Source organism: Arachis ipaensis, chromosome B10, assembly GCF_059453495.1.
Source record: "Arachis ipaensis isolate K30076 ecotype BB chromosome B10, ASM5945349v1, whole genome shotgun sequence".
Lineage (NCBI taxonomy): Eukaryota > Viridiplantae > Streptophyta > Magnoliopsida > Fabales > Fabaceae > Arachis > Arachis ipaensis.
Window position 1 is genome coordinate 151,132,766 of NC_142435.1, and position 24,403 is coordinate 151,157,168.

Consider the following 24,403-nt stretch of genomic DNA (forward strand, 5'->3'; position numbering starts at 1 on the left):
AACATGCAATTTCAATGAAGAAATATAAGATAAGTTGATAAATTCCACTCTTTTCAACCTAAAATTCATCATAAAATAGGGGTTAATGCATTTTTTTGCGCTAAAAAATTTGACGCGAGCTAGATATCGGTTCAGAATCTCACAAGTTTCAAAAACTCAATTATGTCGCAAGTATAGTCTAAACTGGCAACCAACTCATAATTGAAGTTTAGAAGGTTATCATAAAAATCAAATCAATAACTAGGATTTAAATCCCGGGTCGTTCTCCCTTGGACTTGCAATTGAATGCACATCATTGGTTATAGAATTTGAGGGTTTTGAATATGAATGAGAAAAGGTAAGGTAACTAGAATTTAAAGAGCAATCAACAATAAAATTGTAATAAATAAAAGCAATAAGCAAGTAAACAACTATCTAGTAATCATGCAATTGAAATGGCAATAATTAAGATATAACTATACTAGGAAGCAATGGAATTAAACTAAAAGGTCTAAGAGAATTGAATCAATAAAGAGATGATAATCAAATACTTAAAAAAGTTCATGAAATAAGGGAAATAACAAAGGAACTCAAGTAACTCTAAGGAATTCATTTGAGAGTGATAGTAGCATCCGTGCATGTTTGATTGAGGCATTTATTTTACGATTGGCATTGACTTTACGAAAATTATTTGTAACCATCTTAATATTTTGTGAGCCTACAAATGTCAGAAGTCTATGAGATAAATTTTTTTCATATTTGGTGGATTATTATCCATCAACCAGTACTATAATAGCCTTAGGGTTAACAAATCACTATTCAGGAATTTAAATGATATTCTCCTTCAACATGGAAAACAGATTACACAATACAATTTGTCAACTCTAACTTCTAAAAATGACAATGACAACTTGATACCCAGAGTTATCTAAGAAGAGCTGTGCATTGAAGTGCCTCGAGAAGACATGTATTCTCTGGAAAAATTAAACAATGACCAAACTAAAGCTTTCAAGTGCATTATGGCACAATTAATCGAAGAGAAAGTGAATTGTTCTTAGTTGATGGGCTGGGAGATTAGGCAAAATATTTCTTTACAGAACTATAATTGCAGAATTAAGAAATAAAGGTAATATTGTCTTAGTAATTGCATCATCAGGAATAGTTACAACATTATTGCTTAGGAGTTGAACAGCTCATTTTACGTTTAAGATTCCAATTAATGCAGAGCCATCTTCCATTTGCAACATAAAAAAATAATCTAATCTTGCAAAGCTGATTAGACAAACAACATCAATAATTTGGGATGAAGCATCGATGACAAATAAAGAATCTTTAGAATCATTAGATTGCACTTTGAGATATATATTAGCAATGATATGCCATTTTGAGGTAAAATGATGGTGATGGGAGGAAATTTTCGTCAAGTATTGTCTGTCATACCGAAAGGTAGTAAATCACAAATGATTTTAGCTTTTATAGTTAAGTCTCATTTGTGGGCTTTCATTCAAATTGTTTGCTTGCAATAAAATATGTGATTTTTTAATGATCATAATTTTGTTGAGTATCTTATGCGCATTGGTGATGGAATTGAGCCTACATACATGAAGACTAGGTATGGATACAAGCAAATATGACAATTTCATGGGAGGGTGAAAAATTATTACACAAGTTAATAGAATAAATATTTTCAAACTTACAATCTAATGGGTGAGACACTTCTTACATGGTAGAAAGGACAATATTGACACCCAAAAATCATGATGTGCAACAGCTTAATGAAATAATTATCAACCAATTTTCAAGAGAAAAATGAAATTTAGTATTATTTGATGAGGTATAAGGAAATACTAATAATTTGTATCAACAAGAATATCTTAATTTTCACAGGCAAGTTGCCACCTTATATATTGAAGCTAAAAAATGGTGCGCCTTTAATGTTACCGAGAAACATAGACCCTAAGGCTGCCTTATGCAATGATACAATGTTACTATGTCATAGAACTTTTTAAAATATGTTGGATGTAAAAATTTTAATCGACCATCACTGACAAAGAGCTTTCTTGCCTCGGATAAAACACAAAACAATTGAAAATTTATGATTGCTCTTTATACTTATCAGGATGCAATTTTTTGTAAGGTTGAGCTTTGCAATAACAATAAATAGATCACAAGGATAGACTACTTCTAAAGTAGGAATCTATCTCCTTAAACATGTGTTTACCCATAGTCAATTATGTGTTGTTCTATCTCAAAATGTTTATGAGTCAACTACAAAAATTTAGTTAAAGAAGAAAAATTAAATCGAAAAAGTGAAAAATTCATAAAAAAAAAAGTGAGTTTTAAAGAAATTTGTTACCTTTACCACCACGTAATTTATGTTCTTAGTAATTATATGTAGTTATTTATTGGTATAATTCAATCTTTATATAATTTAGTGTTTATAATATTTTCATTGATATAGATATTTTTGTGTACAAACTTCAACTTATTGACCACTGATGACTTACTATTTTTAATAGATAAATTAATTTTAAAAGAGTTCGTCAATATATGCCAAGAGATAAAGATAAGGAACTTAAACATTATTTTACTCAATAGATATGTACTAATTAAGATTAACTGAGATATACAGAAAATATATTAATAAATATCAATTCAAGGAAGAAAAATTATAAAACCTTTGGAGTATAAAGAAAAATGAGTAATCAATTGCATTAATAGAACCAATAGACAATAAAGTAATTATTTTATTATTAACTACGGTAAAAATTACATTAAATATACATACTTCTATTTCTATATTAGTAATCATATATTTTTTAATAGGTTCATTCTCTTGAAATTTATTCTATTGGTTGAAAAAGTACGATTAAAACAAACAATACTCAATTCTAAAAGATGATAAAAAAAATAAAATACTAATAAAAAAATAAAAGGTAATGTAACCATTGTAATTAAAATGTTATGAATATATGCCTATTATCTATCTCCTTCTATATTCTACTATATAAAGAGAAAAAGTTTTGACCTGAAAGATTAATAGGTTGCTCTTGAGATAGTAAGATTATATAACACATGTTGAGGTAACATTTAATATGTATTATGATAACTAATTTTTTTATTAAGAATTCAAATTATGTGTAATATTTATATTCTGCTTTTTAAAAATACAGGACTGAAAATATATAATAATGGAGCTTGTCTAAATAACAGATGTGATGATAACATAACTAGTTGGTATTTTATATACTTAAAATATGTAATAACTTCGATTTAAGTTATTTTACATATACATTAAATCTTCTTAATACGGAGGGTTAAAAAAATTAATTAACTTAATTTACACAGTTTATTTTATTTTTGAGTATTAATTTTTAACATTTAAAAAAAATTCTACAACAATGTACTCATTGATCTTAGTCCACTTTTATATTTATGGTTTGTATTTTTTAGATTAAGGCACCACTACTACTAGTTCAATATCTCAACCAATTCATTATAATGAACCAATTTCAAATAGTCTTAGGAGTCATGCAAATATAAATGGTTGGTATTCTTTATATCTTTAATATCTTATCTTCATCATATAATACTTTTTAAAAATATTTTTTGTGTTGAATAAATTTAAAGATATCTTATTATACATTACTATATAAAATGCCTAATAACAAATAAGATTATGAATTTCATAATAAAAAAATTAACATAAATAATTAACGAATAAAAAAAATTAAAAACTAGACAATACATTCATAAGACTACTAACAACAATAATTTTGTAATAAAGCTTTGGTAACAATATATATTTGTTAAAACTTATTAAAAGTAAGACCATGAGAAATTTAACTTAAAACTTATTAAAAGTAAGACCATGAGAAATTTAACTTAAACACAAACACAATAATAATAAAAGAGAGTAATAACATTGATATTTTATCTCTTGTATTTGAAAATATATTGCACAAATTATATTAATTCTTTCTTTATTATAGAGTCTTTATCCAATTAAAAAAATTAATAAATAAAAAAATTTGATGACGATGAAATGTGTCTTATTTTCTTAAAAAGTCTCAATGCTAGATTAAATGTTACAAGTCAATAGATAAATAAATTTCAAATTCTCGAATAAAAATATAGATAACGTGTTATACATTTTACGAGTTATTGAACTAATTTTTATTGAATAACTAATTTAAATATAAACTAAAAAAAATGCTACTACAAATATTAACCAATGACAATAATCATAAGACACATATATAAATCATTTAAAGATAAAAAATACATCTCAATTTAGTAATAGTAACTAGGTAACAAATTTTTTATCATAAAAAAAAGTCTTATCAAATTAAAATTTAATAATATGAGAAAAATTAACGTAAACACACATAAAAAATCACTCTTTATTCCACTCTTTGAAATATATGAAATAATTAATAAATTTTTTTCAATAATCTATAATCACTGGTATATGTTGAAAAAAAAAATCTAAAACAATGTTTTATTTACTTATGCTGGCTATGCATGTGCATAAATTAGACACAGTATCCGAATATCCCACAATTCTGTTCGAGATTTTTAAGAGAATACAATAGGACTTCAAACTATACTACCTACTCCAAGGACATGTACTCGTTGTAATGTACGTCTATTTCAGCATGAAACATTTGACATGTATTGTAATAGAGGAAAAGCCTCTTTGCCACAAGCAAATGCTCCTCATAAATTACTTGAAATCTTTTTAGACCCTTTTGCAGAAAGGAACCATTTCAAGAAACACATTCGTGGTTACAACCATATTTTCTTTCACTTCGTGTGGTGTACACATAGACAAATAATTAGCTACAACAACCATGGTATATATACATTCTGAGCTCAAGGATCAATATACCATAGTATAGGAGAATTTTATCCGGATCAAGGAAGACAACCATGCTTCTTGCAACTGTATATATATATATGATAGTGAGCACGAGTTACAAAATAGGATGCTGGAGAATGCACAACTGTACGAAAGTTTGGTTTTCAAGCTACAACAGTTATTGCACCGATATAATCCTTTTATCCATGTATTTTGCCAGCTTGCACAATGACTAGATGTACAAGAGTGTAATTTGGTAATTAGAGAGCAACTTACTAATAAAATACAATACCATCTCCCAACTACTTCACAAGTAGCAGCCATAATAGTTGGTGATGACATTGAAGCAATGGTGAGAGGACGAGATGTCAAGGTTCAACCTCATGCTGGTAATCTCAGAAGGATTCAAAAATTTGTAGGCTATTATATGATCCATTACAATATCCTCTTTTTTTCCATTTAGAACCGATGGGTGAGATATCAATACTTGAACTCAAAGTGGAAACAAAGTATCATGTTGGACATATTATAGCTATATGCTCTAGGTACAAACTCATATTTTCTATCTAATTTATAGACTTTCTTTGATGATAGTTTGTGCCAATACATTATTTCATAATTTCAATCCGTTTCCTATTATTCTCAAAATTCATAGATTTGCTCCGATAATCACTCAACAGTTTTGCAAGCGGGGTGATTTCTTCAACAATATGTTGTTAACAACTATGTGAAAATCGATACATGCAAGTTAAGATGGGTTCGACAAAGACAACAGAAACTTCGAGTGAAACTATATCAAGGCTTACAAGATGCTTTGCATGCAGGAGAGACAAACGTTGGTAAATATTTTTTGTTTTAATGGATACACTATAGATCATTACATGTTTTCAAAATTAAATTTCAAACTAGTAATACTTTTCTCTATAATTAGTTTTAGAAAATGTTGCTAGAAGAATGATATTACCATCATCGTTCGTAGGTAGTCGTCGAGACATGACCCAACGATATGAATAGCTATTGTTCTTAAAAAGGCAAACCAGATATTTTTCTCACTTGCAATCTATCATGGTCAAAAATAACTTCGAAACTCAGTCCTATTCAAACTCCGTAGGATCGTCTAGATCTAACTACCAATATTTTCAGAGCCAAATTTGAACAATTAAAAGAGGATGTTATTACCAATGGTGTATTGAGAAATGTGAAAAGATATATTTATGTCATTGAGTTTCAAAAAAGAGGATTATCATACGTACATATGTTACTAATCTTAGAAAATAATGACAAGTTGAATGATCTGACCAGTATGATAGTTTGGTACGAGCGAAAATACCATCTTAAAAAGTAGAACCACACTTACATGAGGCAGTGCTAAGGCATATGATCCATGGTCCTTGCAAAACACTTAATCAATTTTTACCATGCATGAAAAATGGTTAATATAAACGTAACTACGTAAAGGAGTTCGTAGCAGAGACACGATGAGGTGATGACTCATATTCTCAATATAGGAGGCAATTTGATACTTCAATCTCTTAAACCAAAATGTCATAATTGAAAACAGATGGGTAGTTTCATACAATCTTTGGCTACTACTAAAGTATGATTGCCATATCAATATTGACATATGTAGTAGTATCAATAGTATAAAATATCTATACAAGTATTACTATAAGGACTAGACCGTGTTGCAATAGAGGTTCACAAAAGTTCTCATTATGATGAGCTGCAACAGTTTGTTGATGCAATATGGATTACCATTCCAGAGGTATGCCGAAAAATATTTAAATTCAACCTTTATCAAATATACTCATCAGTGAAAATGTTGCAGATTCATTTGCCAAATCAATATCAAGTGAGCTTTTATGAGCACCAAACTATTTATGAAATAATTAATGATGACTAGTTTTCAAGGACAATGCTCATTGAATTCTTTTCACTTAATCAGGTAGAGAACCAACAATCTAGGCATCTTTTGTATAGAAAAATTTCAGAATATTATTGTTGGCACAACAAGAAAAAGGAATAGCGTCACGTCACAAAAGAGAGCTATCAGTCGGATCTATACTATTTCACCAACAGAAGGAGAAAAATTCTATTTGCGTATTCTGTTGTCTAATATAAGAGGACCAATCAGTTGGGATGACTTGCTAATAGTAAATGATGTCCAATATTCATTCTTTAAGCAATTCGCTCAGTATCGAGGATTGTTGAAGAGTGACAGCAGCATAAGATCGTGTTTGGTTAAGGCATCTATTTTAAGAATGTCATGTGCTTTAAGAAGGTTGTCTGAGATCATCTTAATATTTTGTGAGCCAACAAATGTAAGAAGGTTGTGGGACGAGTTTTTTTCCATGTATGGTGGATGGTTATCCATCGACAAGCACTAAAACATGTCATGGGTTGACAAATCGCTTACTCGGGGATTTAAATGACATCCTCTTTCAACATGGAAAACATATTGCACAATATGATTTACCAGCTCTAACTTCGAAGAACAAAAATTACAACTTGATACCTAGAATTATCAAAGAAGAGTTATCCATCAAAGTACCTCAAGAAGTCCTGTGTTCTATAGAAAGATTGAATCATGACCAATACGTAGCTTTCAAGTGCATTATGAATACAATTGATTAAAGAGAGAGTGGAGTGTTCTTCATTGATGGGCCAAAAGGAGTAGGCAAGACATTTCTTTATAGAGCTATGATTGCGGACTTAAGAAGTAAAAGACATATTGTTTTGGTAACTGCATCATCAGGAATAGCTGCAACTTTATTGTTTAGGGTCGAATAGCTCATTCTACATTTAAGATTCCAATTAATGCAGAGCCATCCTCCATATGCAACATAACTAAATAATCTGATTTCGTAAAATTGATTAGGCAAACGACGATAATTTGGGATGAAGCACTAGTAACTAATAAAGAGATAATGGAATCATTAGACCACACATTGTGAGACATATTAGAAAAGAGATAAAGAGATAATTCATTTGGAGGAAAAATGATGGTGATGAGAGGAGATTTTCGCCAAGCACTACCTGTTGTGCCGAAAGAAAGTAAGTCGCAAATGATTTTAGCTTCTATTGTTAAATCACATTTGGGGACAATCACTAAAATTCTCCACTTGCAACAAAATATGCAATCTCTTAATGATCATAATTTTGCAGAGTATCTTATGCGCATAGGGGATGAAATTGAGGCAATCATATGTGAGGACTTGGTACAAATAGAAGCACACATGGCAATACCATGGAAAGGTGATGCATCATTACACAAATTAATAGAAGAAACTTTTTCAAATTTACAAGCTCATGAGTGGAATGCGTCTTATATGATGGAGAGAGCGATATCGACACATAAAAATAATGATGTACAGCAGCTCAATGATATAATCATCAAACAATTTTCGGGAAATAAACGAATTTTAGCATCCTTTGATGAAATGGATGGAGATACAAATAATATGTATCAACAAGAATATCCTAACTTGATTTCCACAGGTGGTTGCTACTTCATACATCGAAGGTAAAAAAAGTGCTCCTTTGATGTTACTGAGAAAAATAGACCCTAAGGCAGGCTTATGCAATGACACAAGGTTATTATGTCCAAAATTTTTTTAAAACATGTTAGATGTGAAAATCTTAACAGATCATCACTCTAGATAAAGAGCTTTTCTGCCTCGGATAAAATACAAAATAACTGAGAACTCAAAACTACCCTTTGTATGTACTTATTAGGAAGTAATTTTCTGTAAAACTGAGTTTTGTCTTAACAATAATAAATCACAAAGGAAAACTATTCCAAAGGTAGGGATCTATCTCCCTAAACATGTGTTCAGTCATGACCAATTATACGTTACTCTATCTCGAAGTATTTCTTAGTCAATCACAAAAATCTTAGTTAAAGAAGAAAAAATAAATAGAAAAAGCGGACAACTCACAAAGAATGTGATGTTCAAAGAAATTTTATTACTTATACCTCAGGTAATTTATGTGCATAGTAAATATATGAACATGTTCCTGATATAAATCGTGTATTATATAATTTTATCATTATTATTTCTATATTGAAATAGATAGTTTTGTTCATTAATTTTAACAACTAATGACTAAAATTATTTAACACATAATTAATATCAAAAGAGCTCATCAAAATATGTCAACAGATGAAAAAAAAGAACCTGAACATCTACTTTATCCAACAGATACCCACCAACTAAGATTCACATAAATTATAGAAAGTATATGATACATCATTGAAATATATCAATATTGGTTTTTTTAAGAAATTAACTTATGCAATGTTTATATTTATTTTAAAAAAATTTCAAATTTTTATTTTTTTAATTATTAATATCAATTTTATAATTTGAGAAATAAAATTATAAAAATTAAATTTTTAAAACCAATAAAAAGCAGGTGTGAATCTTAGTTGAGATATATCATTATTTAATTTAAAATAGTAATATATGAAATATTATTTAAATATATTGTGACAGATATATACATTAAATTACAAGAAGAAGGATTTCAACAATTATGATGTATATGGAAGAATGAGCAATTAATTGCATCAACAAGACCAATCGATAATAAAGTAAGTATTTGTATAGTAATTATTATGATAGTTGCATTGATGATACATATTTCTATTTCAATTTTATTAATTAAAAGTGATATTTACATCATTTCATCCACTCAAAATTTATTCCATTAATTGGGTAGGTACAATTAAAATTGACAAAATTCAGTTATGGAAGATAATAAAAAGAGAAATATTAAATTAAAAGAATAAAAGGTAATAGAATAAACCTCTACTATATAAATTTATCTATTTAGATTTATATACTAATTATACTAAAAATTTAACATTTTTTTTTTAGCCATGAACTTAGAAGAACACAACTAAGTGAACTAACTCATCTTAGTAAAAAAAATATCATTGCGAATAACTGTTATTAAATAAAAATAAAAATACCTAACACATCAGATATAATGTCATTTAATTTACATTTTGAAAATGATAAACAATGATTAATGTCATTTTTTGTTTTTTCATAAAATTCAGTATAAAACAAGATGTCTCAATTCTACATGCTTTAATATTCTTCTATAATAAAGAATTATTTTAATTAAATCAGCTTGAAACGTTAATGTAATTATTTTTGTGGTCAATAAATCTGATAGTTTTTCAAAACTCAAAAAATTATTGATAAAGAGATGTATAATGAATTATGAAGGATTTTTCTTGGTACACAATTTTTATATTCTTATATTTTGTTTATTCTTATAGTTTGATATTTAGAAACAAAAAACAAGCTTTTTTTTTTTTTTCTATTTTTTCACTATTTATAGAAAAATAAAAGCCTCTTCAGATTCAGATCCATATCTTAGCCTACCACTTAAAAAAGATGGAGATAAATATGAATATCCATTTTATTTAAGTACAATTTATCTTTTGTAAATAACTAACATGTATTTTGGTTTATATATATTATTTTTTTAAATTAGAATAATATTATTACCATTAATTTTTGAACTATGTTTTTTTCAAAAAGAAAGATATATCTTTATTGAGTGTTTTTATAATTTAGCATTTTAAATGTCTTATAGTAATTTTAATTTTAAAAAAATATGATATAAATAAGGTCACGTCAATATTAAAATGATGAAAAAAAATTCTTAATTAACAATTTTAAAATGTGAATAATATATTAACAAAAGAAACAAAATTAGTTTTATAAAAATAATAGAAAAGCGATTGAATGCCTATTAAGCCGCTAGTATATATAATTTTGATATGCATAAATTTTAAGTTCATTTATGATTTTTTTTTTATAATTTTATTAAATGAGTTTTTATAATTTAAAAACTTATGATTAAGTCTCTATACTAAATAGACCTTTGATAATGTTTTTTTTTTTGAATGAAAATTAAAAACATTTTTAAAAAATAATGGTAAGTAACTTTTTTTTTCAGCTACCATTAGTAATTTTTTTTAATTATTTTTGTTTATCTTAAATCTAGACCTTAAATCCCTCATTCATAAACCTTTAATCTTAAATTATAAACCTAAATCTAATGTTGTCTAATGTTGACTAAAGGATTTTTTTCTATACTTTTTCATTCTGAAAATATTTATTTTTGGGTTTAATGTAGAATAAATGATAAAATATTTCAAAAATAAATATTCTAACATTATTACATTTTTTTATAAAGAATAAGTAAAGACCTAATTTGTTTGATTCGATTTACATCCAAAATCAAACAAGACATGCATGTAACAAAATTCAGTTTATGACACCTGTGTAATTTTTTTTCTCATTCAATTTATTTATGTAAATTAGCCTCTTTTATACTCAATAAAAAAAATTTAATTACAAGCTTTTAAACTATAAAAAATATATAAAAATTTGATAAAACTATTCAATGTTTACTAGGTGAATGAAATCATGTCCAAACCACTTAAAAGGCAGGAGCCAACAAAAATGATCCAAGAGTGAAGGCTTTGCTAAGGATGGAAAAGGTTCTTCCAATCGAATTAATCCTGCACCATTTTGTTAACGTCTAGGAGTGGAAGACCAAGAGGCAAGAGGTGCAGTTGTCTGGTCAACAACATCCAAAGTCTAACCCTACCATGAATGCTACATCAAATTCCATTAGGTAATTTGGGAGCGACTGGGAGAATCTCAAATTCAACTCAACTCATCATATGGAATAGAATAGGAGACAGCATTTATGCAGGAAGCAATGGATAAAAGTGTGGTCTACATGTTAGGACTCAGGATAGCCGCCGAGGTAGTGGCACAGAGCAGGAGCCTAACTCATCCGTACAAAAGAAAATATTGGTCAATCATATCTGCACTTCGGTGAGGAAAAATTTCAGGCAAGGAGAACATGTAATGGCTATCCCACGTTCCATTATCAGGATTGGAACGACACGAGATATGATTACACATTGTGAATGAGATAGCATGTGGGTATGTCCTTATGGCTCTCCTTTTGGCCCGAAAATGCAAATCCTACTTTTAACATGGAAAGCATCTCATGACTAGCTATTTGCCCAAAAATTTGGTTCCTTAACTAAGATGTTTAAAGTTCAAATCCTATCCTAGCATGTAAAGCATCTCATAGACGGTAATTTGCTCTAAAGTTGATTACCTGCAACTAACCCGCAACTAGGAAATCCGTTGTTACTTTCGGTGGTAGATACCCTTGGAGGAAAAATTAGATGTTTGCAAGATAAATATAAATTAGTAAATAAGAAATAAGAATATTGCATTCCAAATGGCTTAGCTAGTTTGTTACCATGAACTAATGTTACGGTCCCTTGCTGAATGGATTTTGCTGTGTTGTGTATATTGTTTAACATTTAACAATGACTTGCTTTGGTAATAAATCCTCTCTTGTGAATGTTAAGGTCCACATGACGAGAAATAAACTGGAGCACACCATAAACGAGTCGCAATAGAACACACACTAAAAGTGACATCATGACAAGCAGATCAAAAGACAAAAATAACCGAAAACAATCTTCCACAAGCTCTCTAGCTAAATCTAGTATTTTAAAGCATGGCCATAAACCTTCCAAGAATAATACTCAACCAGAAACATTCCAAGAATCTGTCTACCGGCCCTATCCATACAAGGGAAAGCATATTTCAACCATATGAAGTCATAATGTGAACCCTATTTTTTGGTCTCATCACACAAAGCAGTTACAAATTCAGCTAGTAACCATAAGATTAAAATACCACTCCAAAGCAAACGTTGTATAAAACCACAAATCATGAGACAATAGAACATGCGAATATTGTTAAAAGTGCAATAGACATTATACCACAACTCGGGAAACCGAGACCATAACTGGTCAGCATCCCAGAAACTAAGAATTTCCATAAAAGTAAGTAAGGCCTTAAAGGGGAACACCGGAGCATAGTCCCCATAACAAAGCCTGCTATTTGTAATAATTTAGTTGACGCGGCTCTTGAACACCTCAATATCCATCTCAGAAGGATCAGTTGCTTGCAACTCTACTTGAATCCCATCGAGTTCCCTCTTGAACCTGTCTTTGGAGCTTGCATAAATCATCTTGCTTCTAACCCTTGATGTGTCAGGAGACCTTCAAATAAAAAAGGCAACAAAGGCACACGAAAATCAAATTAATATCAATCAACAGCAAAAGCAACCAGCAGACATATGAACAAACAAACAAGCAAACATCTAATTACCAAGCAATGAAGAAAATCCTGCTCTTGGGGACATTGCCTTCGGTCAAGAACTCAAAATCATATATAGCATAGCGGCACTCATTAGGAGGGAGGCAAGCAGCGAAATCTTCGTAGCCTTGAGCTGGCTCACCAAGCTTCTCCACAATGACTTGCTTCTGATTCTCCTCAATCTTGAAAACTATGAACCTGTGAGTCCTTTTTGTCTTGAGCTCCAAAAACCGCAACTTGCAGTCATCATGGACCGCCATTCCGGAAGCTGCATTTGCCTGAGAGATTGAAAGGCACACCAAAGCAAAGCAATATGATCAAGCAGAGACCCACACGAATCATTACTCACGCATACTTTAACCTTTTTGCCACTTGAGTAGCTAATAGTTCCTCAATGAAAAATAAAATCAAGTGATTTCGATCTTCACCCCTAATTTGATATCCATTCAACAAATTAGAGGGGAAGATTCCGTGGATGAGATCTCAAAGCATGTTATGAATTTTAGGGTTAGCAAGACTAAAATTAGGAACGGAAATCAGTAATCAGATCTGGAAGGGAATGATACAATGATCAGATCGAGGATGTGGAAGAAGCCGATAAGATCAGCAACACAAACGCAAAGTGCCCAAACCGATGATCAAAATATTTACGAATTTCGAAACTAAAAAATAAATAATAAGGAGCTACCTAGAAAATTGAAGCACTGTGAAAAGAGACAAGAAGTGGAAATAGAGGAGAAACGAAGAGGCCAGACCATACCATGGTTGCGTTCGCGTTGCCTTTGAAACTTGACTTGTGTGGCTGAAACTTGAAGAGAGGGAAGTAAAGGAAGGAGAAGATATAGGAATGGATTTGAGATCTCTCTCTCTCTCTCTCTCAAGCTGCAAAAGGTTGCGTTGATAGTAAGAAGACCAAGAATATGAGTACCCAACACTAATTAATTAATTATTCATATTAATGCTGTCCCAAAATTTAATAAATATCTCCAATCTATTTTGTTTAGCTAGCATATTCTCAAAATGTAAAATTTTATTTTTAATATATTTATTGGGTTTTTATTAAAATAAAAATTTAAAATTTTTTGTCAATAATAATTTTAACATATATTTTAAAAATCAATTATACTAAATATCTAGTAAAATCAACCACTAAAATAAATTATTAATATAGAATACATATTAAAATATAAAATATAAATAAAAAAATAAAATAAATTATATATATTTATATACAGATAAATAAAACATATATAATAATTAATTAATTTTTAATATACATATAATATTTTTATTTGAGAATACATGTTATTACTTATTAGCTATCTTTCTTTTATGTGTATATAAACAAAAATCAGGGACATATCCCATTTTTTTTATTTTCAATTAATAATTTAATTTTAATGTAATAGCAACAAAAATGTTTTATATACACACATAATTATGTATTATCACTTTAATAAAAATAGTTTTTATTATCATTATATAAATAATTATAAAAAATAATAAAATTAAATAATCGAATAAAATAACTAGTAAGAAAATTTAGTTCTTTAATAAAATGATAAGTTTTAACATATATTCCGCTCTTGACTTAGTTATTTCTTTCCCATTGTGAGTATATTAGAGTTGAAGTTGCAAGAATAATAAGTAGTATGGAGGTGGGGATCATTTGATGTGTACTCGATTCACCTGATCCTAATGTGCCTCTGCCTCTGCCTCTGCTGATAGCTTAGTAGCCTCATACAGTCATATGCCTCTCTACTCCACATAAAAAAAAAAATTAAATAAATGTTTTTGCTTGATGTTCACTTTGTTGTTTTTCAATTTTAATCTAATTTGATTCTATCATATAACTCTTCAGTTTTATCCTTAAATTGAAATAAACTAATGTATATCAATATTGCAATGCTGAGACAAATTTATGCGTAGCAAGATCACGGAAGTATATATTTGGATCAAACTATCAAAGTTGATATAATAAGAAACATATATATTTTAATAAAAACAGGCAGGTAGGCGCATTTTTTCTCCCATTTGGTTATAATTAAGACTTATCATTTCCTCGTTCTTTAAAACTCTGATACGCGTACCCTAAAACGTAGGTTATCACTAATTCACTACCTGATGGTGATGGTTGATATACCTAGTGTTAAAGGGACTCATTGGAATAAGTTAAAATAGATACAATGAAGTCACAAATTTTGACTAATGGTTGTGGCGATATTTTAGTTTGTTGAAGAGTATGATAAAAAATTTTCAAAAATGTTATTTGTACACTAAAATCAGTCACTAATATATTTATGTATAAATATATATATAATTTAATTTATTTTTAATATGTATTTATATTTTAATATGTATTTTATACTGTAACTAATTTTAGTAACTGGTTTTAATATACGCGTAACATAACTAAAAATTTAGAAAAAGAATAAAGTATATGCATGTGAGGCTATGAAAATATATATAAATTATAAATAAAAAAACATTGCTCTTTTTGTTTGTTCCTTATCATCATTGAATGAAACCGAAAGAAATAATGGACCGTAGTCTTTTTTTTTTTTTTTGCAATCATCAACTCAACTAGTTTCATGTTAGATAGGCCCTGGAGGTCCTTACTTTGACACTTTCCAGCAGAAGTGGAGTGAAAGACAGGGAATGTATGTGTGTGTGTATATATATATAGAAAAGTAAAGAAGCTTTATTTTCACAGATCTAAATAATTAATTTTAAAAATAAAACTCCTCTCTCTATATATATTATTGCGTGATGAGGATGTTAAATTATAAAGCATTTGACCGGGTCTGAAGGAAAATTGGTTTTATTATGGAATTTGATAGAAAAGACACGATGGGGTATCCCAAATATAGCATAAGTAAAAACAAAGGCGCACTTATTTGAGAAATTACTAACAATCATATTAGCTGCTACTCATGCATGAGGGGTCAACACACAATAATTAGCGTCTGTTCATTAATTGAATTAAGATTAAATTAATTATTATTATTATCCTCTTCTCTGTCTCTGAAATTAAAGGGCGGTGGTGCGTGGTAGCATGACGTGGCGGTGGCCGCCGCGGTAAAAGAAAAAGATAAAGGAAGAAAGGCGCGTGGAGGCGAAATTAAAATGCATGCGAGTATGCAAGATGTAGCAGGGGGAGGAGGAAGTAGTAGTAGGAATGGGAATCAAACACGGAAGGTGATGGTTGTGGCTGATCCAACGAGGGAATCGGCGGCTGCGCTCCAATACGCGCTGTCTCACGCGGTGGTGGATCACGACGAGTTGATCCTCTTGCATGTTGAGAACCCTAATTCGTGGCGCAATACACTCTCAACCATCCTCAAGATGCCTTCGTTAGGGAGTACCACCACTGCCTCTTTGGACGTCGGAGGTGGCGGTGCTGCGGCGGAGGGCGAAGGTGGTGCTGTGGATTTTCTCGAGGAGATGAAGCACGCTTGTAAGGCAGCTCAGCCTAAGGTTAATGTGCGCGTGATGAAGGTGGAGATGGATAAAGATAGAGGTACCACAATCCTCTCCCAAAGCAAAACGCAAAAGGTTGATGTCATAGTTATAGGCCAAAAGCGCAATATTACTTCAGCACTGTTAGGGTAATTATTTACCAACTCTTTAATTTAACTTTAATGAGAATTATTTATTATTGGTTTTTGAATGTGTGGAAATTAATTAAAATGATGGATGGATACAGATATAGGAGATCAGGGGGAGGGTCGTCAATGATGAAGGGAGGAAGAATATTAGACACAGCAGAGTATTTGATCCAAAACAGCACTTGCACTTGTGTCGCTGTGCAAAGAAAAGGACAGCAAGGAGGCTATGTTCTCAACACTAAAACCCAGAGAAATTTCTGGCTCTTAGCCTAACGAAACCCTGCCTTTTTTTTTTCTTTTTAATTTCGCATCACATTGTTATTATTATGACTTTGTTACGTTGTTCATTATCGCAGGACATATCAATTTCATAACTGATGATAGATTATTTTACTATTTTTTTCTGTAGTTTGCACCATGTTCATATGCATATATATAAAATGTAGCATTTTTTTTTTCTGGAAACCCAACAAAACACGAGTCAATCAATATGAGAGAGCCAGAAGTAATAAACTATCCCATTACCTTTATAAGGCTTACCATGTAATAATATTCTATCCCCATCAATAATTAATAGCTTCCCCCACAGTCTTATCTCCACTCTCAAAAGGAATATAATCAAGCTTTCTACATAATTATTGAAGGCATTATATGAAAAACCTCTTTTTCTTTTTCTCTCTGTGCTTGTATGAAAAGAGAGAATACAATGAATCTTTTTTTTCCTTGTTTTCTATTGCTTAATACAATGAACCCTTCGTATGTATTAAGATCAATGTTTACAAGTAGGTAAAATTTTGTTTTTCCCTTGTATTCTTGTTCTTCAACCAATTAAAGAGAATATGTTTGCATAAAACATAACATTTCTGCCGACAGCAAACACCGCAAAATAGACTAAAGAAGTTGCAAATTGCCACTGCTTTCTGAAATCACTTCACGCAGCAGTGGGTCTCCAATTATGGATCTCACATCCTTGACCCATAGTTCTCTTGAAATCTTACGTTCCTAAAGGAAGCCACCAGTTAAAAGTGTCAATCACAACAACAAATCCAGGTGATGAATATCTATGAACATGGAAAGCTTGGTAATAATAATGGGAGAATGTTGTTGTTACTTGGTAAAGACGATAACTTCCCAGTAAATAAGACATCTGCAAAGGCTTCAAATGGTTTGAGACTCTTGCCATCAAATTAGGAAACAACACATATTTTGATTGAGGATTTCGTCCCCTGTATAGCTGTGGATCTTTATCATAACCAAAAACTAGTTAACCATAATGTATATTAATTAAGAAGGAATAATAGGCTTATATAAATTAGCTTCTTACCTTTCATATAAGTATACTTGAAACTAACAATATAATCAGGATGAATGTGTGAATTAATGAAAGCAGGCCATATGATATGTCTTGTAGGTGCTGAAATATCATCAACACCAGTGTCATAATGGATTGAACTAGGGTGGCTCTGATTTGAACCATCAGGAACAGCTTCCACCTTCCCTACTATCACTCTACACAGCATCACGTGTCTCAAACCATTTTCATCTTCCATTGTGCACATTGCACTATTAATCAATAAATCAATCAAATAAACAAGATTTTCTTTTATTTCTTATTCACAAGTCACACTCCTGTAACAAATTTAAAAAGAAGAAATAAAAATAAAAACACAATCATTCTGCTTTGTCTATATCATATTTGGGAGACATTTACCAAATACAATCTTATCAATAACTTACCTGTCAATGGAATATTTGGCAGAAAATAGGGAAATCCCAACACTATGAGACTGATTATGATAATGATCATTATGGAATCCAAGAGATACAATCTGTTTGAGGTCATCCAGAGAGCTACCATACCAAGCATACCTCACATTAGGATCCCCAGCACACTTGGTTGCTACCGCCTTCGAGAAAATCATAAAGGAGTCCAAACGTGCTTGCCTTGTCAAGCTAGATGCAACATTGTTCTTATGTATAGCCATCACATTAGTAACATTCCCCATGAATCCCATACCCTTTAAGAAACCATTCTTAACTAATTGGTATTCTTCATTCTCAACTTCTAATATGTTCATTAGGCCCTTGCTGACCAAAATATTAATTTGCTCCATGGTTGTATTGTTGATTAAGCTGTGCATTAGACATTTATATGGGCTGGGCTGGGCTGCCTGGGCATGGGTTTGAGACTTGGGGAACAAGGAACAAGACTCGATAGTATTAAAGGATAATTAGAACACGTCTCTTATTGGCATGCCCCTGGCCCAAGGCAAAGTATTAAAATAACCATTCCATTTACTTTCCTACAAAATTTAAAACTAAAATGAACTAAGTTAATCAAAATGGTAAAAACTGTAAAATTTTCTGTGATTTGTTCGTTTCTTTACTTAAAAAATTCCCTCCCAGCTATGAAATACCGAATCAGAATTATATCCATTGCATGTCAGTATGGTGCACTATGCGAAATCTAATCTAACAGTCTATCACCTTCTATTGTGAGCACTCCACGGCCGCATGTAATTCGGTAGGTCGGTGACTAGAATCAAATCAACTGGCTGCCCTCAGAAAATAACAAATACGGCATCCATCCGTTATATATACTTCATCTATTAATGTATTTGAATTTCGAACCATATTAATTTTTTTAAAATTAATGAATCTAAATATAAAATATAAACAAAACAAAAACACTTATTTTAAAAAGGAGTATCGCAATTAGGCGGCTTAAACGTGATATTTTCAAAGAAAAAACACACTAAACTTAAAATTCATAATTTGTTTTAAGGAAATAATATAAATAACAAGATTGTCCTAGTAAAAGAAAAGAAAAAAAATGGGTCTTGAATGGCCAGGATGTAAATTGAAAATTGGGATTGATGATTGAGTGTAGAGAATGCCTAAGATTAAGGGTTATGGATGTTAAAAGAGGTGAATTTGAGAAATGACAAAAATGAATTGTGCAGAAATTTTTGGGTAAGTTAATGATTTTAGCCAACTTCGACAGGTCATAACTTAGCGCTCGGAACTTAGAATTGAGTGAAATTGATCTTGAAGTAAAATTGGGGATGTGTATTTTAAAACTGTCGAAAAACGGAGAGAAAACGGTTTTTGTACCAAAGTTATGGATTTTTGAGGTTCGGACATCGCTATTGAAAATTATGCAGAATTGCAGAATTTGTACTGTATGTGTGCGCAAAGAGATGTGCGTGTGCATACATCATTTTTTCTGTAAAATGCTATTTTTTTTACTATTTTGTCTTTCCGGTAAGCTCGTAATTCCTTGTAACCTCCATATGACATCCGATAACTAATTTTTAAGCTTTGAAAAGAGTATGGATAAATCTAACGAATTGAATTGATTAATTCTCAGATAAACACTTGGTTAACCAGATAAAAATATTATGGGGATGGTGGTTCGTCTTACCCACAGTGAGGACGGTAGCTTAATCTCACTCACGAAATGATGAGATTAATTATTTAATAAAGGAATGGGGTTAGGATTGGTTAAGATTATAATTCTGATAAATTTGATGATGACAGTGAGTTTGATTGATAATGATTATTGATTGGCAAGGTTGTGGGTTTTGTCCTGCTTGCATGGCAAGGTCATGGGTTTTGTCCCCCTTACGTTATTGATGTTGTGAGGATGGTGGTTCGTCCCACCCATGATGAGGATGGTGGCTTTGTCCTGCTCACGAATAGTTAAGTTGAGGATGAAGAATTTCCTCTCTTGTTACAATAGATAAGTTGAGGATGAAAGATTCTATCTCTTGTTGCAATGTGAATGTGGAGAAGATAGAAAGACACTCTCCTTCGTATGTAGAAAAGCACTCTTCTTCATATTGTTCTCCCACATTTATCTTTGGTTACAAGATGGAAAGGCACACTCATTCGAATGTGGAAAGTCACACTCCTTTGTAATTCCTCTAGGAGAATGTGAAAATGCACTCTCTTTCATTTATATTCCTCTTGGGGATGCGCAGCAGAGAGACAATGTCCGAGTTAGCTATCGGATGTCTCAGGTTCTGGCACTTTAATCGATAAGTGAACTCATGGTCAATAGGACAGACATGCATCATGTGCATTTGTTTGCTATTGTTTAAATGTGCATATTTGTTTTAGTTTGCCTAACTGTATATTTTTGTCTAATTGCTAATTATAATACTTGTCTTACATGCTCTCTTATTGTATTTGTTTTGTATTGATTGTTATTTGTGATTGATATTACTGAATTGAATACTGAACTGAGTAATTGAATATTGGGAGTAAAGATGATAATGCATTGAGAATAATTGAGGCTAGAGATAATTAATAGAATTGAGACTTTAGCAAATTGACCATTTTTAGGATTAGTTAAGACCCTAGGCTTGAACTTCGATGAAGTTGGAGATTAGGATTGTCTAACGGATTCATGCTTTTTTACATATAGTTTTTATTTAGAACTATTATCCTACTGGAACCTTCGAGTTCTCACCCGTCGTGAATTTTCTGTTTTTCTGATGCAGAGCGTGATGCACCTCTCTGAGCGTGCAAGATTCTGTTTAGAGAAGCGAAGAAGACTTTTTTGAAGTTTAATTTGGTTTATTTAGTACTTTCTCCACTTTTGAAAATTTTATTGTATATTTCCTCTTAGAGTTTTTTATTTGGAAAAATAGGATTTCTATTTTGTATACTTTTTTGGTTTTGTAATATTTCTAGCTGACCTTTTTTTGACAGGTCGAGACTAGTAACTACTATGTATTCTATTTCTGAACTTGTATGTATGTATGTATGTATGTATGTATATATCTTGCTTCTGTATACGATGTTCACTTGCGTTAACGTGGTTTGAGTGTGGCTAACGGCTATTGATTTTGTTAATCTTTCATTCACAGGCTCCTAGTTATATTATTATTCTTCAAGTATTATGTATGTATCTTTCTTTTAGGTGTCGTAATATCTCATCACCTATTATTTACGACTATAGCATAAAGCTTTTGTGGTAGAGTGTTACAGTTCTTCTCCCCTTTTTACCCCAAATGACTCCTCCAAAATCCAATTTACAAAATTCAACTACAGGCATGGATCAAGCATAATTGAAATTAATAAGATGTTAATAACATTTGGAGTTTTTCAATATTTATCATATTTTCTTTGCATCTTGGACACCATTAATTTTATGCTTAAATAATTATTTTCAGAATGAAACTTGATTTTTCTTCCGATGCTAAAGACTTCTTTCATGTATTTATTACTAGTAACATGCAAACTCTAATAAATGTGCAATGTAGCATCATAAAATATAACCAACTTGGGTTGGTCAAGTGGTCAGCTCACTCCTCCGCTTAAGTAAGTGTCGGGGATTTGAATCTCACTTTATGTATATAGCAACTCATTGGGTAGCGGCAAAATCTTAAATAGAGCTCAAATCAATGATGAATTAGTCCTTAGCCTGTTGGGTTGGAGAATACCATGGACAACAAAAAAAAAAAAGCATCATAAAATATCTTCAAGAATGATAAATTGATTCCGCATAAGTCCAATCATCATCCGTAGACATACCATGAGGTTTGTTCAGCTCATTTTTATATTTATCATCTTGTAACTCTAGCAAATTAAATGTCGCTCGAAACTTCAATGCTGCCTCCAACATTAAATACATCGAATTTCACCGAGTTTTGACATTCAAACAAACAAGGTTTTTATAGTTGATGCTCTTCCTCTCAATACATGCTTTGAAGTTTTTACTTCTCATAGAGGATGACTTGACATATTTTAATGCATTGCAAATTTTTGTAATCAAGTCATCAATCTCTTTTAAGCTATTTTTCACTATCAAATTCAAGATATGGGCACAACAACGCAATAAAGATAACCCCCTTCAAAACTATACTATTCCATGCATTTAATTTCTTTTTCAAGTATAGAATTGCACTATTATTGGAAGTTGCGTTGTCAACTATTACAGTAAAAACTTGATACAATTTTCAAGCATCCAAACAATCTTCAATAGCTCTACTAAGTATCTCTCCTGAATGACCCTAAACCCGACAAAAATTCAATATCCTCTTTTGCAACTTTCAATCATTGTCAATAAAGTGTGCCGTTAGAGACATATAAATCAAATTTTGACTCGGCATCCAAGTGTTAGTTGTAAGGCACACTTTTTGACAATGATGAGAAAGATAATTTTGTAATTTCACTTTCTCTGTATCATAAAGAAAAAGTATATCACGGACTAATGTAATACGCGAAGGGACTTTAAACTTAGATTGCAAGTTATGCAAAAGCCTTCGAAATACATTTTTTTCTACAAATCGAAAAACTAGCTCTTTAGGTACAAACATCTCGGTAAGAATACTTTGAGATATTGCTTGGTCAAACTTGGTAACACTCGGTGAGGATATAAGACCACTTGGCCCCTCTTCTATCTTTTGTCTCTTGCTTTGTCCGTTGTCCAAGTCAAAGCATTGCTTCCAATGTTGCTGTATAGCACTTGTTCCTTCCACCTGTTTTATTTTTCCCTTGCAATTTTTGCATATCGTATACTTCTCTATACCTTCGACTGAAATGAAATGCTCCCATATATATGATCAATTCTTACGCTGAGAAAGTCCACCAAGTTGAGGAGGTAATAACGGATTAGCAGGATTTGAATGCTCTTCTCCCTCTGACATTTTTAATATAAGCAACAAACTTAATTATAAATCAAATAACCAATTAAACAAAACCACACACGAAGTGAAGATTTTATTTTGTGAGCAAAAACTATCCAATTAATATAAAAACTAAGAAATGAGATTATAACAAATAATTATTACTACAGGAATAAAATGAAACAAATAATAGCTAGGAATTGTATATAGTGCAGACCCTCGTGCTCTCACATATATAAGTATGTAAAGGAGCCTAGTCATAACAGAGAATCACTATATGATTCTTTTTTATAGTGATATTAATCTGGGATAACTATTATATTCATTTTTCAAAGTACTTAATCTAGATTCATTCTGGAGAGTCTCTTGAGTCTTGAAGAGGAGCTTTAGTCATTGAAATCTAATCAAGAAATTGTTGATTGTGATGCAAATATTGACTATTCAGATTGCTCATATGAATCACGAGAATTATCATACATCAATAAATTGTTAACAGATGAAAACAGAACCATCTTGGTTGGAAAAACTGAATTGATTAATTCAATTTGCATTTCTTAATTATTCTCATCTTAGACTTGTTGTTCAACAATGCTTAAACACCAGAAGTTCAAAGGATAAAAAGAAAAAGAAAAATTCTAGGGAAAATCAATTCATTATTTACAAGAAGGCCAACTAACTAAACTAAATGTAAGCTAGTTGCCAATCAAGAAAGAAACTAGTTCCTAAAAGCCAAGTTCAGGGGTCATGTTCCTTTTCTAATGTCTCAGCCAACTCACAAAAGATGGTAGCAGCAAGCACGATCTCAGCTCCTATGCCAAATGGACCCATCATCAAGTCTCCAAGAACAATTAACACGCCTATGCACATTCCACCATAAACTGCAGCAATAACTAATCCTAAGGTTTGTTTGAAATGGAAAAGTTCAGATTGGGATATTTGATGAAGATAGGAAATAACATTGTTTTCATAAGTAAGCAAAAAAAAAAAACATTCAAATATAAAGATTCAATAAAGGGTGAACAAAGCTAGAGCCACACCAGAACCACGAGCAAAGATGAGGCGACGACAACAGTGAGTGACGTGGGAACTGCAAAACTGGCTAAC

General features: G+C 31.0%; 3 protein-coding genes across 4 annotated transcripts; 1 reads left to right on the forward strand and 2 right to left on the reverse strand.

The window, feature by feature from the left end:
• Nucleotides 1-12,555: 12,555 nt before the first annotated feature.
• On the reverse strand, nt 12,556-13,992 carry LOC107632130 (actin-depolymerizing factor 3). The gene is made up of 3 exons (XM_016335790.3): nt 13,817-13,992; nt 13,069-13,334; nt 12,556-12,959 (listed from the first exon to the last, which is right to left on the reverse strand). Exons 1-3 carry the CDS (start codon nt 13,817-13,819, stop codon nt 12,809-12,811), a joined length of 420 nt encoding a protein of 139 aa, XP_016191276.1. The 5' UTR covers nt 13,820-13,992; the 3' UTR covers nt 12,556-12,808.
• Nucleotides 13,993-15,614: 1,622 nt separating this feature from the next.
• Nucleotides 15,615-17,198, forward strand: LOC107634824 (Adenine nucleotide alpha hydrolases-like superfamily protein). The gene is made up of 2 exons (XM_016338237.3): nt 15,615-16,664; nt 16,763-17,198. Exons 1-2 carry the CDS (start codon nt 16,183-16,185, stop codon nt 16,935-16,937), a joined length of 657 nt encoding a protein of 218 aa, XP_016193723.1. The 5' UTR covers nt 15,615-16,182; the 3' UTR covers nt 16,938-17,198.
• A 117-nt stretch (nt 17,199-17,315) lies between these two features.
• Nucleotides 17,316-18,778, reverse strand: LOC107634034 (putative inactive poly [ADP-ribose] polymerase SRO2). 2 transcript variants are annotated; one of them, XM_021120097.2, is made up of 4 exons: nt 18,402-18,778; nt 17,989-18,227; nt 17,776-17,906; nt 17,316-17,666 (listed from the first exon to the last, which is right to left on the reverse strand). In XM_021120097.2, exons 1-4 carry the CDS (start codon nt 18,776-18,778, stop codon nt 17,556-17,558), a joined length of 858 nt encoding a protein of 285 aa, XP_020975756.1. In that variant the 3' UTR covers nt 17,316-17,555. The 2 variants fall into 2 exon arrangements, with proteins under 2 accessions (XP_020975756.1, XP_020975755.1); XM_021120096.2 differs by having other exon boundaries at nt 17,316-17,906.
• Between the last annotated feature and the right edge of the window lie 5,625 nt (nt 18,779-24,403).